At 29.0% G+C, this 19,258-nt stretch overlaps 1 protein-coding gene across 11 annotated transcripts in view; it reads right to left on the bottom strand.

Moving 5' to 3' along the window:
* The window catches only part of LOC129754380 (uncharacterized protein CG43867-like), a 691,811-nt gene that overhangs the window by 584,187 nt on the left and 88,366 nt on the right, over positions 1-19,258 (bottom strand). Inside the window, exon 1 of one of the 11 annotated variants that reach the window (XM_055750408.1) lies at positions 2,919-4,379. The exons of the other annotated variants lie outside the window; for them this stretch is intronic. Coding sequence (XP_055606383.1) covers positions 2,919-3,302 — 384 coding nt within the window. The 5' untranslated portion in view covers positions 3,303-4,379. Of the gene's footprint in view, positions 1-2,918; positions 4,380-19,258 lie in introns of those variants that run through there. 11 annotated transcript variants of the gene reach the window in all.

Below are 19,258 nucleotides of genomic sequence, written 5' to 3'. Positions count from 1 at the left end.
AAGGAGATTTCTTTTTTGCTGAAAAATTAACAATTTAGCGAGTACAAAACTGTTTCTCATGAAAGTCGTGTAAACGCAGACAAATAAAAAAAAAATTTCTAAATGGTAAGTTTGAATTGTAAGTTTATTTTTTGTGATCGTTAAACATATTTGTTTTTGTTTACTTTTCAGCACGTTGACCGGGAAAAACCCAAGGTCAAAGGACCGTATGCGGCCGAACAAATTCTTTGACACCGGGTATGGATGTGCTGCTGATGGTGACCATAATGTTTGTTATTCCAAACATATTAGCCGAACAATAAAATAAATTTTTAATATCAATTGTTTTGAATTTTTCTCATAAAATGTGACATATCCTGTTTTTATAAGACCCTCTTATGAAAAGCAACAACCTCTCATTGAAGTAGGTGTTCATCTGCAGAATTCATTCGCGTCATAAGATAATCTTATGAATTTCAATGATTTTTCTTATGGCACCACTTCTAAGAGAATCTTATGGCATGTATAATAGTATTTTTCTAAGTGTATAATTGTTGAGCACCGGAAAATAAGCTCTAATGATTGTGAAATCATCTTTATCTATAATGAATACACTGCTGCAACATGATGTACACATTCATCAATTTTCACCATCATTCAATTTTGGATTTTTCACAATAATAAATTTTAAATGCGCTTTTACTTTAACTTGTTGACTCGGGGCGAACAGAGTACCATTAATCAGGGCAAGATGAGCATTTTCTGTCGAATTATCGAGCAGCGAATTCAACTCGATGAAGTCAACTAAATTATAGAGCTTCAGCTTGACTAGTTTACATCTGACGTTTGAGCCTATTGGTAAGGTGTCGGAGAGATAATCAGATGACTCGAGTTCGATTCTCGGTCGAGGGGATTTTTTTCCATTAACCATTCGCGATCGAATATTTTGATATTTATATTGTACGGCTAGTAGCATCATCCGCCATACAAAGCACCAGAAACATAATGTATGATTGTGTGTGAACGTTTAGTGCAAAATGCATCGATCATGAATGGTATACGAAAATAAATCGCCTGGACCAGGAATTGAATTCTAGTTCACTGATTAACTAGCCGACATCTTATCCATATGCCAAATCGTCAGATGAAACAAGTCAAACTGTAGCTTTATAATTCAGTTGACATCATGGAGTTGAATCCACTGCTAGATTCCTCGGCAGAAAACGCTAATGGTGCCCCTATTAATGGTGCTTAAATTGCCCCAGGGGGTTTCTCATTATGCCCCTAAAGTGGCTTATTTTCAGTTGTTTTAAAATACATTTTTAATCGTTTTAATGTACTTTTACAAGTTTCAACCAATGAGGGAAATAGACTTTTTTAGTGTCTGAACATTAAACAATGATGCAAATCACAAACTATAGCTGTTTTCTATTGTTCTATAGACCATATACATTTTGTAGATTGGCTTAAAAACCTGACCTGAAAAGTTTCAGCTCAATCGAAATTCATTTTAAGGGGGCTTTAAAACGCTCTGAATTTCGGATTTTTACACTCAAAAATCACCTAATATCGCAAAAATCAAAATTTCAATTTTGATGATAAATGACTTCAAAATGCATGAATCGTCGGAATCTGGTGTTATGTCGAAACAATATGTAGTCAAAAATCGAATTTAAATTTAAAAAATCGTCTATGTGTGCGAAATCGTGAAATCGAAATTAAAATTTTGATGCCAAATGACTTAGAAATGCATGAAACATCGAGATCTGGTGCTACCTAGAATAAAAATAGTTGTCAAAAATTTACTTTTTCGGAAAACTGAGGATTTTTGGCCATTTTTTGTTTCGAGATAACACCAGATCTCTACGTTTCATGCATTTTTAGGTCATTTGGCATCAAAGTTGAAATTTCAATTTTCTTAATTTCAAAGTCGGTTTTAGAGAAAAACAAAATCTGGTCAGTTTTCACTTGGAATCTACGAAATGTATATGATCGGTTTTCAAAATTCGACGGGACCCATTTGGTCGCCACCCTAATGGACACACATGAAATTTTTTTTGTTAAAATTTGATTTCCATAAAATTTCCATTTGACATAGAATGCTACCACTAAGTTTCTTAGCGTAGAAGGTAAAAATGTGTGCTTGAAGTCAAACATTTATAACCATTCATTAAATTCAGGATAAAAGAATATAACCGCATCAGCTAGATTTTTTTTTTAAATTTTATGAACACTCTCTGGAGCCACTAATTGCTATTGAACCAATTTTTTATGAATTTTGCTGTAAATTCTAAATAAATTTGAAGTGAAAATTCAAGTTTGCTCCAAAATATATTTCTGAGAAAGCTTTTAGCAACGAGGAAGTACATTCTCCTAAAAACCACTTTTCCGGCTCGTTGAGCCCGCTGCTGCTGCTCTCGTTTGATGACTCCATCCGCACCGAAAGTGCATCGTCGTTGAAGCAGCCTTTTATATGAGGATGGTAGTTCACTTTGATACCGCAATGTTTGCATACAAAATCTATGTTATCCTATTTATGGACCCCACACAAAGAATTCACATTGCAGTCGGTTCCAAACTGTTACTTCTAATGGAGTCTTCTTTTTCGTGCTACTATCTCTGTTCAGTTATTTGTATAGAGTGACTTCCCTTTGTTGGACACATTCGTTGGCCATCAAAACAGTTTAGGGGGAAAAAACTTGTCAACGTGAAATTTTGTTTGAAGTTCCGTAACATTTCATAATTTTCACTTTCAATATCACTTAAAATCTCCACGGTTTACACTTAGAACAACTTTTTCTTAATTCTATCAATTTTCGGTATCGATTTTCCAAGCAGTCCTCACAGTCTACTTTGATGACACCAGTGACGACACCATCCCCTTTAAAACAACGACCGATTGTTTCTATCTAAGTAGGTAGGTAGGTAGGATATCTCACCTTCTTTAGCATATCCTCTAGCGACTCCATATCGAGATTGCAGTACGGATTGTTGTTTAGCATAGGATTCGAGCAGTAGTACTGCTTGGTCTTGCTCAGCTGCACCAGCTGCTTCCGGTTGTCCGCCAGATGGTGGTGCTGTGGCGAGTGCGCTTCCAATTGCACCAACTGCTGATGCTGATGGTGCTGTTGATGTTGTTGATGATGTTGTTGCTGCTGCTGCTGCTGCAGATGATGCTGGTGTTGGCTGTGCAGGGCAAACACCTTCCGGCCGGCGATTGGCGTACTGCGGGCCGAATTGTTGATGAAATGGTTCACCAGAAGCGGGTGACCTCCTTTCGGTGGTGGCGTTTCCAGCAAAAGCAAAATCGTCGACAGGTCCATAGTTTTTATCGGCCACTTGGGACTTTCTGATTTCCGGTATGATGGTTATTGTAGTGGACGTTATTACAATTGTTGTTGTCACTGACACTTGAACCAGCGTTTGATAAACAACGGCAAATTAATTTCGATAACGTTGCGAAAACTAAAACATTTGAAGCGAAGAAGCGATTTGCATTGATGGTTGCTTTCAACATTAGGCTCCCTAGCGTGGGGGCCTTGCTTTGTACACAATTCTCTTCATACACTTGCTTAGATTCTTCACACACTGACTGAACTTGTTTTGGGAGGCTTTCTGGCAAGCCCACAAAAACGCCCGAAAAAAAAACCTTTTAGGCCTATACTTTTTTGCTTCTTTTTGCGTATCTTTTTTGTCGAACAAAAAACGCCACAGTAGGCTTTTGATTCCACCTTAATTGAAATTTAATTTTTTCACACACAAACCAGACCGATCATCACGACGGAGCCGGTTGCTAAGACTCAGGGAAAGGATATCGTCGGAAGCTTTTTGGCTTTGCATAAACTTGGCAGCACACGAACAGTAGGCCGGATTTCTTCTCCTTGGCAACGGATTGGGTTCCCCCCTTTTTTCAACTGAGGGAAATGGATTTCGAATGGAGCAAAAGCTAGTAGTAGGCGATGCAAAGTAAAAGGAAACTCTCGGCAGCACTCTGGGAAAACCCTCACACTTTTATTCGGAAGTCGATAAGCCAAAAAGCGTAGCAAGAAGCAAACACAAGAAAGAAATATCTAAAGCCAGGCGTTGAAAACTTTTGGTTTGTTCACTGTTTTCTTTTTCCTTCCGTTCTTCCTTCCTTCCAAACGGAAACGGAAACACAGTTGGGAAACGAAATCCCTAGGAACGGGTTTGGTTGGTTGTTTCACTCCAGCAAAAAACAATCCTCCGAGCCGGGGCGCGAAATTTATTCCTTCTTCTCCACACACTGACAATATATTCCCACTGTATTTCGGTGCGATTTACTTGGAAAAGCGGCGACGAAAAATTCCCCACGGAAGGGACACGAAAAAACGACAATTCATCCGGCACGAACGACGGTCAACCCATAACTGGTTCAAGACTAGGTCGCCCGATCCGTCCAGACTGGCATCCCGCCCCGTCACCTGTCTCGCCCAGTCTCCTTCTCTTTGTCGTCCTTCTTTCCTGGCCGGGGAAAACAACCCCTACGGATAAACCGGGAGAATCTTTCTCCCGCCTCGGAAAATGGTCCTTTTTCTCAGCAAAAGGAAAACTGACACAACAGTCTAGCTGTGCCATCCAAGCATGCCAGGGCCTGCTGCGGCGAGCGAACATAAACAAAGCAGTCTCTCTCGCAGTCGTTTCGGCAAGCAAGGGAAATTTCTCTTAGCATGATAAAAGCATTATCCTGAGCCCCAGTCACCCAGCGTGTGACGGAATGTTTCGGTGGGAAAATGGGAATTTTTTCCTGCTGGTTTGACAAATTCCTACCCTCAGTTGTTGGGGCGGCAGCCAGAGCCTTCATTCTCTGTTTGAATGTTGAAGGAAGCGTTACTTAGGGGAGGCGAGTGAAAAATAGGAGTAAAATCGTAAATAAAATCGACTGAACGTAGCAGTCGAATCATGTTTGGAGAAGTGTGTTAGAAAATTGGAAGTAGTTTGATTCAAAATCGCAAAATGATACAACACAGTGAATGAATACGGTATACGATCGATAATATTGTAGACTGTGATTAATAATGTGGAATGTATGTATGTAGTCGATTCCTTTCAGTTTATTCCCAGATCTAGTGAAAAAAATAAATATCGTGAAATCACGAAGCCAAACGTGACCGCGGGAAAAAAGCGATCGCACTCGAACAAGGCCAACAAAGGCCTTTACTGAAGAACAATTTTGATATTCTAAACGAAAATTTTGATTTTTTTTTCATTTTTGAAAGTTTTGAATATTTCATAAGGTTGCTCTGTTTTTATAATTGTGGGCAATTTAAAAATTTTTGGCATTATCGTCAATGTTCAAAATTTTAATGACTATGACAATTTAGACAATTTTGATCATTTCGACAAATTTTGATAATTTATTTATAACCATATTATTTTATAATTTTGACAATTTTGACAATTTTGATTTATTTTGACAATTTTAACAGTTTTGATTTATTTTGACAATTTTGACAACTATGTCTATTTAGACATATGATACTTTTAAGAATTTCAACAATTATAAAGATTTGAACAATTTTAAAATTTAAAAAAAAATTAAAAATATTGAAAATCAAACAATTTTGACAATATCAAAATTTTTGACACCTAAAAATTATTTTGAAATTTTCATCATTACTAAATTTTTAAAATTATGTTAATTCCGACAATATTGAAAATTTTTACAATTTTGAAAGTTTTGACAACATCGATGATTTTGACAATTTTGACAATTTTGAAAATTTTAAAAAATGTAATAAAATTTGACACTTCAGATAATTCTGACCATTTTGACAATTTTGTCAATATTACCAGTGTTGACAATTTTGATAAATATGAAAATTTTAATGATTTGGAATATTTCAACAACTTTGAAAATTTTGACAATTTTGACAATTTTGGCAAAATTGACAATTTTGACAATTTTGACAATCTTGACAATTTTGACAATTTTGATTATTATGAAGATTTTGACAATGTTTAATATTTCGACAGACAACTTTATAAATTTTGTCAATTTGACAATTTTAAAAATTTTGAAAATTTTGACAATTTTGACACTTTTGACAATTTTGAAAGTTTTGACAAATTTAAAAATTTTGACAATTTTGACAATTTTGACACTTTCGACAATTTTGACAATTTTGACAATTTTGACAAATTTGACAATTTTGACAATTTTGACAGTTTTGACAATTTTGTCTATTAGGACAATTTTGACAAATTTGACAATTTTCACCATTTTGACAATTTGAACAATTTTGAGAAATTTGACAATTTTGACAATTTTGATAATTTTGACTATATTGACAATTTCGAAAACTTTGACAAGATTGACAATTTAACCATTTTTAAAATTTTTAACAATTTGAAAAATTTTGACAACTTTGACAATTTTAACAATTTTTAAAAATTTTGACAATTTTGAGACAGTTTCGAGAGTTATGAAAATTTTGACAATTTTGACAATTTTTAGAGTTTTGACAATTTTGACAATTTTAAAAATTTTGACAATTCCGATAATTTTGACAACACTCGAGCAAGGCCAACTTAGGTCTCCTGGAACATTTCAAAAATTTTGATTTTCTTAACGAAAATTAAGATCTTTTATTGATAATTTTGGCAATATTGACAATTTTGACCTTTTTCAATTTTTGAAATTTTTGATAATTTTTGACAATTTTGACAATTTTGACAACTTTATTAATTTCGCCAATTTTGACAATTTTGATTATTTTTAAAAATTTGACAATTTTGACAATTTTGTAAATCTTAAAAATTTTGACATATTTTTAAAAATTTGACAATTTTTACAATTTCGATCATTTTGACAATTTAGACAATTTTTACAATTTTTACAATTTTTACAATTTTGACAATTTTGGCAATTTTAACAATTTTGACAATTTTGTCAATTTTGACAATTTTGACAAGTTTGACAAGTTTTCATTGTTTTGACAATTTGAACAATTTTGAAAAATTTGACATTTTTGACAATTTTGATATTTTTGACTATATTGACAATTTTGAAAACTTTGACAACTTTGACAGTTTTAACAACTTTGACAATTTTAACAACTTTGACAACTTAGGCAATTTTTACAATTTTTGAAAATTTTGACAATTTTGAGACAATTTTGAAAATTTTTACAATTTCGACAATTTTTAGAGCTTTGACAATTTTTACTGTTTTAAATAATTTGACAATTTCGATAATTTTGACAATTTTGAAAATTTTGACAATTTTGTCAACTTTGACAATGTTGAAAATTTTGACAATTTTGACACTTGACAATTTTGACAATTTTGATAGTTTTGACAATTTTGACAATACTGACAACTTGACAATTTTGTTAATTTTGATAATTTTGGCAGTTTTGTCAATTGTGATAATTTTGACAAACTTGACAATTTTGAAAAATTTGACAATTCAAACAATTAGTTAATTTTGACAATGCAGACAGTTTTGATAATTTTGACAATTCTGACAATTTTGATAATTTTGAAAATTTTGACAATTTTGACAATTTTGACAATTATTTTTTTTTGTTGTTTCAATTATAGTCGTTTTACCATCTTTATGGCATTCGCGACTTTATCAACGGTGCAGTTGGCGGATTGTTATTGAAAAACTTATCCGGTACAACTGTGGTCGATGTTTGCTCTTGGGCTCGAACTCGCGGACATCGGCTCAGGAGACAACAGACTTGCCAACTGAGCTATATCACAAGCCTTTGACAATTATGACAATTTCAACATGTTTGACAATTTTAACAATTTCGACTATTTTACAATTTTGACAATTTTGACAGTTTCGAAAATTTTGACAATTTTGACAATTTATAAAATTTCGACAAATTAGACCATTTGGAAATATTTGACAATTTTGACGATTTTTACAATTTTGTCAATTTGACAATTTTGGCAATTTGGCAATTTTTATATCTTTGATAATTTTGATAATTATAGCAATTATGACAATTTTTAAAATATTGACAATTTTGACATTTTTGACCATTTTAATAGTTTTAGCATTAATTTGAGACTGGTTTGAAGTGATCTCTTTTCTTAAAAATCCTAATACAATTTATCTTCTATTGATGTTGATTCGCCAGTTCAATGTAGCCGTTTATTTTATGATTATTTCGTAGCCATGATCTGTGAATTTTTACTTTTGATTTGGACTTCTTGAAACTTAAATCGATTCTTGTATATTTTCGACAAATGGTGGACATTCACTATTCATAGTTGATACTTTTTTCTTGTGGCAATAATTTGTGATTCAATGATTTCTTGATTGCAAATTTTTAATATTCTCTACTTTTATCGATACTCGTGGTTAAAAATGTCTATTTTACTTTAATTCCACAAACGATAATCTTATTTATCTGAATCTCGATAAGCGCTTATTCAATCAATTATATGGCCAGAATCATTTGTTGACTATTTTACTCCATGATTTACTCCGCACTTGAGGTGAAAGGCACCTCACAGCCCCGACACAAACAGCCTCCGAATGGCAAATAAAACGACAAATATCTCAAATAGGTAAGGAGCAATTCCACATGTGTAGTAGAGGTAGCATTTCCTTTTTTTTTGCGGCTCTCAATCTGGGAAGAGGCTGCTGGCTGTTTCCATAAATTGCCTCCAGCAGCAACAGCCGGCGCCCGGCGAGGGCTATTAAGGGTTTCCATAAATACAGCTCACCCAAAAAAAGCAACAGCTTCAAGGACCCCGTTGCCTGGCCGTTTCCCGATTGAGTGAGTGAGTGAGTGAGGTGGGGAACAAAAAAAATCCGGGGACCTTCCATCGCAATCATCTTCCCCAAATGGCATTTCCCGGAAACAGATTCCGCGGCATCTTTCGAAAGGCCAAATTTTATTGCACACCATAATTCACAAATGGCCAAATGTTTTCCCCGGTCTGGTCTCGAAGTCCTGGCAGATAACAGTGGATAAAAAAAAGTTGGCGAAAAAACGGGATCACTGTCGACAGCTCGGGAAAAAAGCTTTAATACTGCAAAGGTCCGCCAAAAATAATAGCCTTCCTTCAGAAACATACAGAAATGTGTTCCGCGGATCGGGATGAAAAATGATTGGCAAAAAACAATTACAGATTCGCTTCATCTTTGGAGTGCTTGTCAGAATCAAGGGAAAGAAAGGAAAACCGAAAACGAAAAAAAAAAACGGATCAATTTCATTTTGGCAGAAGAAATCACAGCCCGAAAATTGGCAGAACGAGACTTTGCTAGTAGTAGTGTGTCTGGAATAAGTTTGACTGGCCAGATTTACCATCACCGACCGGTGATTTTCTCTCTAAGAAAAATCATTTCACGCGGGTCGTTAAATATGTTTTATGGGCCAATTTTCGCCGAGAAAGTCGTTTGCGACCTACCGACGACCTGGATTGGTTTTTTTTGTCTGTGATTTTTCTGAGCAGCCTCTTTCCGAATCCGAAACCAATCCTAACTATATCGGGGATGAAATATTGCTCAAATCTGGTGGTGAACTATTTTCACCCTCAAGAAGCAGTGCTAATTCATTTTGAGAGATTGCAGCTTTCAAAATCCAAAACGATTTCGATTCTTTGGCATTCTTGTGATTATTTTGGGAGCCTCGAGTTCTGAGCTCAGTGTTCAGAGTCCTCAGTCCAGAACCCAGATTTCAGCTTCCAGAATCCAGAATCCGGAGTCTAGAGTCCAGATTGAGGTGTCCAGAGTTCAGATTTCAGAATTCACAATTCATAATTCAAAATTCTGAATTCAGAATTCCGAATAAGGAATTCTGAGTTCAGAATTCAGAATCCAGAATCCAGAATTCAGAATTCAGAATTCAGAATTCAGATTTCAGATTTCAGAGTCTTAAGACCAAAATTTTCAAAACGACAAGTTCAGAATTGAAAGTTCATAGTTCACTTTCCAGAATTTGGAGATTAGAGTACAAAATCCGGAGTCCAGTGTCCAATGACAAGATTTTAGAAGGAACTTTTTAATAGTCTTTAAAATTTTGGAAAATCTGAAAAATCTCAAAGGTTACAAAAGTCTCAAAAGTGATATGAAACTAAAAACTCTAAAGAATCTAAAGGATTCAAGGACGTCAAAATTCCAAAATCGAGAAACAAGAGTCAAGAGTCACGAGTTGAGTTAAGAGTTAAGAGTCAAAAGTCAAGAGCCAAGAGTCAAAAAAGATGAAACAGACAAAACGACAAAAATGACAAAAAAGACAAAAAAAACAAAAAAGACAAAAAAGACAAAAAAGACACAAAAGACACAAAAGACAAAAAAGACAAAAAAGACAAAAAAGACAAAAAAGACAAAAAAGACAAAAAAGACAAAAAGACAAAAAAGACAAAAAAGACAAAAAAGACAAAAAAGACAAAAAAGACAAAAAAGACAAAAAAGACAAAAAAGACAAAAAAGACAAAAAAGACAAAAAAGACAAAAAAGACAAAAAAGACAAAAAAGACAAAAAAGACAAAAAAGACAAAAAAGACAAAAAAGACAAAAAAGACAAAAAAGACAAAAAAGACAAAAAAGACAAAAAAGACAAAAAAGACAAAAAAGACAAAAAAGACAAAAAAGACAAAAAAGACAAAAAAGACAAAAAAGACAAAAAAGACAAAAAAGACAAAAAAGACAAAAAAGACAAAAAAGACAAAAAAGACAAAAAAGACAAAAAAGACAAAAAAGACAAAAAAGACAAAAAAGACAAAAAAGACAAAAAAGACAAAAAAGACAAAAAAGACAAAAAAGACAAAAAAGACAAAAAAGACAAAAAAGACAAAAAAGACAAAAAAGACAAAAAAGACAAAAAAGACAAAAAAGACAAAAAAGACAAAAAAGACAAAAAAGACAAAAAAGACAAAAAAGACAAAAAAGACAAAAAAGACAAAAAAGACAAAAAAGACAAAAAAGACAAAAAAGACAAAAAAGACAAAAAAGACAAAAAAGACAAAAAAGACAAAAAAGACAAAAAAGACAAAAAAGACAAAAAAGACAAAAAAGACAAAAAAGACAAAAAAGACAAAAAAGACAAAAAAGACAAAAAAGACAAAAAAGACAAAAAAGACAAAAAAGACAAAAAAGACAAAAAAGACAAAAAAGACAAAAAAGACAAAAAAGACAAAAAAGACAAAAAAGACAAAAAAGACAAAAAAGACAAAAAAGACAAAAAAGACAAAAAAGACAAAAAAGACAAAAAAGACAAAAAAGACAAAAAAGACAAAAAAGACAAAAAAGACAAAAAAGACAAAAAAGACAAAAAAGACAAAAAAGACAAAAAAGACAAAAAAGACAAAAAAGACAAAAAAGACAAAAAAGACAAAAAAGACAAAAAAGACAAAAAAGACAAAAAAGACAAAAAAGACAAAAAAGACAAAAAAGACAAAAAAGACAAAAAAGACAAAAAAGACAAAAAAGACAAAAAAGACAAAAAAGACAAAAAAGACAAAAAAGACAAAAAAGACAAAAAAGACAAAAAAGACAAAAAAGACAAAAAAGACAAAAAAGACAAAAAAGACAAAAAAGACAAAAAAGACAAAAAAGACAAAAAAGACAAAAAAGACAAAAAAGACAAAAAAGACAAAAAAGACAAAAAAGACAAAAAAGACAAAAAAGACAAAAAAGACAAAAAAGACAAAAAAGACAAAAAAGACAAAAAAGACAAAAAAGACAAAAAAGACAAAAAAGACAAAAAAGACAAAAAAGACAAAAAAGACAAAAAAGACAAAAAAGACAAAAAAGACAAAAAAGACAAAAAAGACAAAAAAGACAAAAAAGACAAAAAAGACAAAAAAGACAAAAAAGACAAAAAAGACAAAAAAGACAAAAAAGACAAAAAAGACAAAAAAGACAAAAAAGACAAAAAAGACAAAAAAGACAAAAAAGACAAAAAAGACAAAAAAGACAAAAAAGACAAAAAAGACAAAAAAGACAAAAAAGACAAAAAAGACAAAAAAGACAAAAAAGACAAAAAAGACAAAAAAGACAAAAAAGACAAAAAAGACAAAAAAGACAAAAAAGACAAAAAAGACAAAAAAGACAAAAAAGACAAAAAAGACAAAAAAGACAAAAAAGACAAAAAAGACAAAAAAGACAAAAAAGACAAAAAAGACAAAAAAGACAAAAAAGACAAAAAAGACAAAAAAGACAAAAAAGACAAAAAAGACAAAAAAGACAAAAAAGACAAAAAAGACAAAAAAGACAAAAAAGACAAAAAAGACAAAAAAGACAAAAAAGACAAAAAAGACAAAAAAGACAAAAAAGACAAAAAAGACAAAAAAGACAAAAAAGACAAAAAAGACAAAAAAGACAAAAAAGACAAAAAAGACAAAAAAGACAAAAAAGACAAAAAAGACAAAAAAGACAAAAAAGACAAAAAAGACAAAAAAGACAAAAAAGACAAAAAAGACAAAAAAGACAAAAAAGACAAAAAAGACAAAAAAGACAAAAAAGACAAAAAAGACAAAAAAGACAAAAAAGACAAAAAAGACAAAAAAGACAAAAAAGACAAAAAAGACAAAAAAGACAAAAAAGACAAAAAAGACAAAAAAGACAAAAAAGACAAAAAAGACAAAAAAGACAAAAAAGACAAAAAAGACAAAAAAGACAAAAAAGACAAAAAAGACAAAAAAGACAAAAAAGACAAAAAAGACAAAAAAGACAAAAAAGACAAAAAAGACAAAAAAGACAAAAAAGACAAAAAAGACAAAAAAGACAAAAAAGACAAAAAAGACAAAAAAGACAAAAAAGACAAAAAAGACAAAAAAGACAAAAAAGACAAAAAAGACAAAAAAGACAAAAAAGACAAAAAAGACAAAAAAGACAAAAAAGACAAAAAAGACAAAAAAGACAAAAAAGACAAAAAAGACAAAAAAGACAAAAAAGACAAAAAAGACAAAAAAGACAAAAAAGACAAAAAAGACAAAAAAGACAAAAAAGACAAAAAAGACAAAAAAGACAAAAAAGACAAAAAAGACAAAAAAGACAAAAAAGACAAAAAAGACAAAAAAGACAAAAAAGACAAAAAAGACAAAAAAGACAAAAAAGACAAAAAAGACAAAAAAGACAAAAAAGACAAAAAAGACAAAAAAGACAAAAAAGACAAAAAAGACAAAAAAGACAAAAAAGACAAAAAAGACAAAAAAGACAAAAAAGACAAAAAAGACAAAAAAGACAAAAAAGACAAAAAAGACAAAAAAGACAAAAAAGACAAAAAAGACAAAAAAGACAAAAAAGACAAAAAAGACAAAAAAGACAAAAAAGACAAAAAAGACAAAAAAGACAAAAAAGACAAAAAAGACAAAAAAGACAAAAAAGACAAAAAAGACAAAAAAGACAAAAAAGACAAAAAAGACAAAAAAGACAAAAAAGACAAAAAAGACAAAAAAGACAAAAAAGACAAAAAAGACAAAAAAGACAAAAAAGACAAAAAAGACAAAAAAGACAAAAAAGACAAAAAAGACAAAAAAGACAAAAAAGACAAAAAAGACAAAAAAGACAAAAAAGACAAAAAAGACAAAAAAGACAAAAAAGACAAAAAAGACAAAAAAGACAAAAAAGACAAAAAAGACAAAAAAGACAAAAAAGACAAAAAAGACAAAAAAGACAAAAAAGACAAAAAAGACAAAAAAGACAAAAAAGACAAAAAAGACAAAAAAGACAAAAAAGACAAAAAAGACAAAAAAGACAAAAAAGACAAAAAAGACAAAAAAGACAAAAAAGACAAAAAAGACAAAAAAGACAAAAAAGACAAAAAAGACAAAAAAGACAAAAAAGACAAAAAAGACAAAAAAGACAAAAAAGACAAAAAAGACAAAAAAGACAAAAAAGACAAAAAAGACAAAAAAGACAAAAAAGACAAAAAAGACAAAAAAGACAAAAAAGACAAAAAAGACAAAAAAGACAAAAAAGACAAAAAAGACAAAAAAGACAAAAAAGACAAAAAAGACAAAAAAGACAAAAAAGACAAAAAAGACAAAAAAGACAAAAAAGACAAAAAAGACAAAAAAGACAAAAAAGACAAAAAAGACAAAAAAGACAAAAAAGACAAAAAAGACAAAAAAGACAAAAAAGACAAAAAAGACAAAAAAGACAAAAAAGACAAAAAAGACAAAAAAGACAAAAAAGACAAAAAAGACAAAAAAGACAAAAAAGACAAAAAAGACAAAAAAGACAAAAAAGACAAAAAAGACAAAAAAGACAAAAAAGACAAAAAAGACAAAAAAGACAAAAAAGACAAAAAAGACAAAAAAGACAAAAAAGACAAAAAAGACAAAAAAGACAAAAAAGACAAAAAAGACAAAAAAGACAAAAAAGACAAAAAAGACAAAAAAGACAAAAAAGACAAAAAAGACAAAAAAGACAAAAAAGACAAAAAAGACAAAAAAGACAAAAAAGACAAAAAAGACAAAAAAGACAAAAAAGACAAAAAAGACAAAAAAGACAAAAAAGACAAAAAAGACAAAAAAGACAAAAAAGACAAAAAAGACAAAAAAGACAAAAAAGACAAAAAAGACAAAAAAGACAAAAAAGACAAAAAAGACAAAAAAGACAAAAAAGACAAAAAAGACAAAAAAGACAAAAAAGACAAAAAAGACAAAAAAGACAAAAAAGACAAAAAAGACAAAAAAGACAAAAAAGACAAAAAAGACAAAAAAGACAAAAAAGACAAAAAAGACAAAAAAGACAAAAAAGACAAAAAAGACAAAAAAGACAAAAAAGACAAAAAAGACAAAAAAGACAAAAAAGACAAAAAAGACAAAAAAGACAAAAAAGACAAAAAAGACAAAAAAGACAAAAAAGACAAAAAAGACAAAAAAGACAAAAAAGACAAAAAAGACAAAAAAGACAAAAAAGACAAAAAAGACAAAAAAGACAAAAAAGACAAAAAAGACAAAAAAGACAAAAAAGACAAAAAAGACAAAAAAGACAAAAAAGACAAAAAAGACAAAAAAGACAAAAAAGACAAAAAAGACAAAAAAGACAAAAAAGACAAAAAAGACAAAAAAGACAAAAAAGACAAAAAAGACAAAAAAGACAAAAAAGACAAAAAAGACAAAAAAGACAAAAAAGACAAAAAAGACAAAAAAGACAAAAAAGACAAAAAAGACAAAAAAGACAAAAAAGACAAAAAAGACAAAAAAGACAAAAAAGACAAAAAGACAAAAAAGACAAAAAAGACAAAAAAGACAAAAAAGACAAAAAAGACAAAAAAGACAAAAAAGACAAAAAAGACAAAAAAGACAAAAAAGACAAAAAAGACAAAAAAGACAAAAAAGACAAAAAAGACAAAAAAGACAAAAAAGACAAAAAAGACAAAAAAGACAAAAAAGACAAAAAAGACAAAAAAGACAAAAAAGACAAAAAAGACAAAAAAGACAAAAAAGACAAAAAAGACAAAAAAGACAAAAAAGACAAAAAAGACAAAAAAGACAAAAAAGACAAAAAAGACAAAAAAGACAAAAAAGACAAAAAAGACAAAAAAGACAAAAAAGACAAAAAAGACAAAAAAGACAAAAAAGACAAAAAAGACAAAAAAGACAAAAAAGACAAAAAAGACAAAAAAGACAAAAAAGACAAAAAAGACAAAAAAGACAAAAAAGACAAAAAAGACAAAAAAGACAAAAAAGACAAAAAAGACAAAAAAGACAAAAAAGACAAAAAAGACAAAAAAGACAAAAAAGACAAAAAAGACAAAAAAGACAAAAAAGACAAAAAAGACAAAAAAGACAAAAAAGACAAAAAAGACAAAAAAGACAAAAAAGACAAAAAAGACAAAAAAGACAAAAAAGACAAAAAAGACAAAAAAGACAAAAAAGACAAAAAAGACAAAAAAGACAAAAAAGACAAAAAAGACAAAAAAAAAAGACAAAAAAGACAAAAAAGACAAAAAAGACAAAAAAGACAAAAAAGACAAAAAAGACAAAAAAGACAAAAAAGACAAAAAAGACAAAAAAGACAAAAAAGACAAAAAAGACAAAAAAGACAAAAAAGACAAAAAAGACAAAAAAGACAAAAAAGACAAAAAAGACAAAAAAGACAAAAAAGACAAAAAAGACAAAAAAGACAAAAAAGACAAAAAAGACAAAAAAGACAAAAAAGACAAAAAAGACAAAAAAGACAAAAAAGACAAAAAAGACAAAAAAGACAAAAAAGACAAAAAAGACAAAAAAGACAAAAAAGACAAAAAAGACAAAAAAGACAAAAAAGACAAAAAAGACAAAAAAGACAAAAAAGACAAAAAAGACAAAAAAGACAAAAAAGACAAAAAAGACAAAAAAGACAAAAAAGACAAAAAAGACAAAAAAGACAAAAAAGACAAAAAAGACAAAAAAGACAAAAAAGACAAAAAAGACAAAAAAGACAAAAAAGACAAAAAAGACAAAAAAGACAAAAAAGACAAAAAAGACAAAAAAGACAAAAAAGACAAAAAAGACAAAAAAGACAAAAAAGACAAAAAAGACAAAAAAGACAAAAAAGACAAAAAAGACAAAAAAGACAAAAAAGACAAAAAAGACAAAAAAGACAAAAAAGACAAAAAAGACAAAAAAGACAAAAAAGACAAAAAAGACAAAAAAGACAAAAAAGACAAAAAAGACAAAAAAGACAAAAAAGACAAAAAAGACAAAAAAGACAAAAAAGACAAAAAAGACAAAAAAGACAAAAAAGACAAAAAAGACAAAAAAGACAAAAAAGACAAAAAAGACAAAAAAGACAAAAAAGACAAAAAAGACAAAAAAGACAAAAAAGACAAAAAAGACAAAAAAGACAAAAAAGACAAAAAAGACAAAAAAGACAAAAAAGACAAAAAAGACAAAAAAGACAAAAAAGACAAAAAAGACAAAAAAGACAAAAAAGACAAAAAAGACAAAAAAGACAAAAAAGACAAAAAAGACAAAAAAGACAAAAAAGACAAAAAAGACAAAAAAGACAAAAAAGACAAAAAAGACAAAAAAGACAAAAAAGACAAAAAAGACAAAAAAGACAAAAAAGACAAAAAAGACAAAAAAGACAAAAAAGACAAAAAAGACAAAAAAGACAAAAAAGACAAAAAAGACAAAAAAGACAAAAAAGACAAAAAAGACAAAAAAGACAAAAAAGACAAAAAAGACAAAAAAGACAAAAAAGACAAAAAAGACAAAAAAGACAAAAAAGACAAAAAAGACAAAAAAGACAAAAAAGACAAAAAAGACAAAAAAGACAAAAAAGACAAAAAAGACAAAAAAGACAAAAAAGACAAAAAAGACAAAAAAGACAAAAAAGACAAAAAAGACAAAAAAGACAAAAAAGACAAAAAAGACAAAAAAGACAAAAAAGACAAAAAAGACAAAAAAGACAAAAAAGACAAAAAAGACAAAAAAGACAAAAAAGACAAAAAAGACAAAAAAGACAAAAAAGACAAAAAAGACAAAAAAGACAAAAAAGACAAAAAAGACAAAAAAGACAAAAAAGACAAAAAAGACAAAAAAGACAAAAAAGACAAAAAAGACAAAAAAGACAAAAAAGACAAAAAAGACAAAAAAGACAAAAAAGACAAAAAAGACAAAAAAGACAAAAAAGACAAAAAAGACAAAAAAGACAAAAAAGACAAAAAAGACAAAAAAGACAAAAAAGACAAAAAAGACAAAAAAGACAAAAAAGACAAAAAAGACAAAAAAGACAAAAAAGACAAAAAAGACAAAAAAGACAAAAAAGACAAAAAAGACAAAAAAGACAAAAAAGACAAAAAAGACAAAAAAGACAAAAAAGACAAAAAAGACAAAAAAGACAAAAAAGACAAAAAAGACAAAAAAGACAAAAAAGACAAAAAAGACAAAAAAGACAAAAAAGACAAAAAAGACAAAAAAGACAAAAAAGACAAAAAAGACAAAAAAGACAAAAAAGACAAAAAAGACAAAAAAGACAAAAAAGACAAAAAAGACAAAAAAGACAAAAAAGACAAAAAAGACAAAAAAAGACAAAAAAGACAAAAAAAGACAAAAAAGACAAAAAAGACAAAAAAGACAAAAAAGACAAAAAAGACAAAAAAGACAAAAAAGACAAAAAAGACAAAAAAGACAAAAAAGACAAAAAAGACAAAAAAGACAAAAAAGACAAAAAAGACAAAAAAGACAAAAAAGACAAAAAAGACAAAAAAGACAAAAAAGACAAAAAAGACAAAAAAGACAAAAAAGACAAAAAAGACAAAAAAGACAAAAAAGACAAAAAAGACAAAAAAGACAAAAAAGACAAAAAAGACAAAAAAGACAAAAAAGACAAAAAAGACAAAAAAGACAAAAAAGACAAAAAAGACAAAAAAGACAAAAAAGACAAAAAAGACAAAAAAGACAAAAAAGACAAAAAAGACAAAAAAGACAAAAAAGACAAAAAAGACAAAAAAGACAAAAAAGACAAAAAAGACAAAAAAGACAAAAAAGACAAAAAAGACAAAAAAGACAAAAAAGACAAAAAAGACAAAAAAGACAAAAAAGACAAAAAAGACAAAAAAGACAAAAAAGACAAAAAAGACAAAAAAGACAAAAAAGACAAAAAAGACAAAAAAGACAAAAAAGACAAAAAAGACAAAAAAGACAAAAATGACAAAAATGACAAAAAAGACAAAAAAGACAAAAAAAGACAAAAAAAAACAAAAAAGACCAAAAAGACAAAAAAGACAAAAAAAACAAAAAAGACAAAAAAGACAAAAAAGACAAAAAAGACACAAAAGACACAAAAGACAAAAAAGACAAAAAAGACAAAAAAGACAAAAAAGACAAAAAAGGCAAAAAAGACAAAAAAGACAAAAAAGACAAAAAAGACAAAAAAGACAAAAAAGACAAAAAAGACAAAAAAGACAAAAAAGACAAAAAAGACAAAAAAGACAAAAAAGACAAAAAAGACAAAAAAGACAAAAATGATGTATGTATGTATGTATGTATGTATGGTTCCCCCATCGGTAGCAAGGTCCTGCCTATGTCTGTGTGGCTTGGCCTTCGAATTTCTTCTAGGGCTTCCACGGTCCGATGGTTCGTCGAAGGAAGGCATCCAACCCTCTGAAACCTACAATGGCCGGCTACCCGTGCCGCTTGCAATAATTTCTTCAGGTCATCCCCAGATGCATTCCTTCTAATATTATTTGTATCTGGAAATGCAAGGAATAGTATGATATAGAAAATATTCTGAAATTTAGCAGTATGATAGAATATTATACAATATAAATTTAATATTATGATATATAATATAATCAAATGAATAACCAAAAGGACAAATATTTTTACTATTATTATTTTATTTAAAAGGATA

Source organism: Uranotaenia lowii, chromosome 3 (genome assembly GCF_029784155.1).
Source record: "Uranotaenia lowii strain MFRU-FL chromosome 3, ASM2978415v1, whole genome shotgun sequence".
NCBI classification, from domain to species: Eukaryota; Metazoa; Arthropoda; class Insecta; order Diptera; family Culicidae; genus Uranotaenia; species Uranotaenia lowii.
This window is presented reverse-complemented; position numbering and strand designations above follow the sequence as displayed.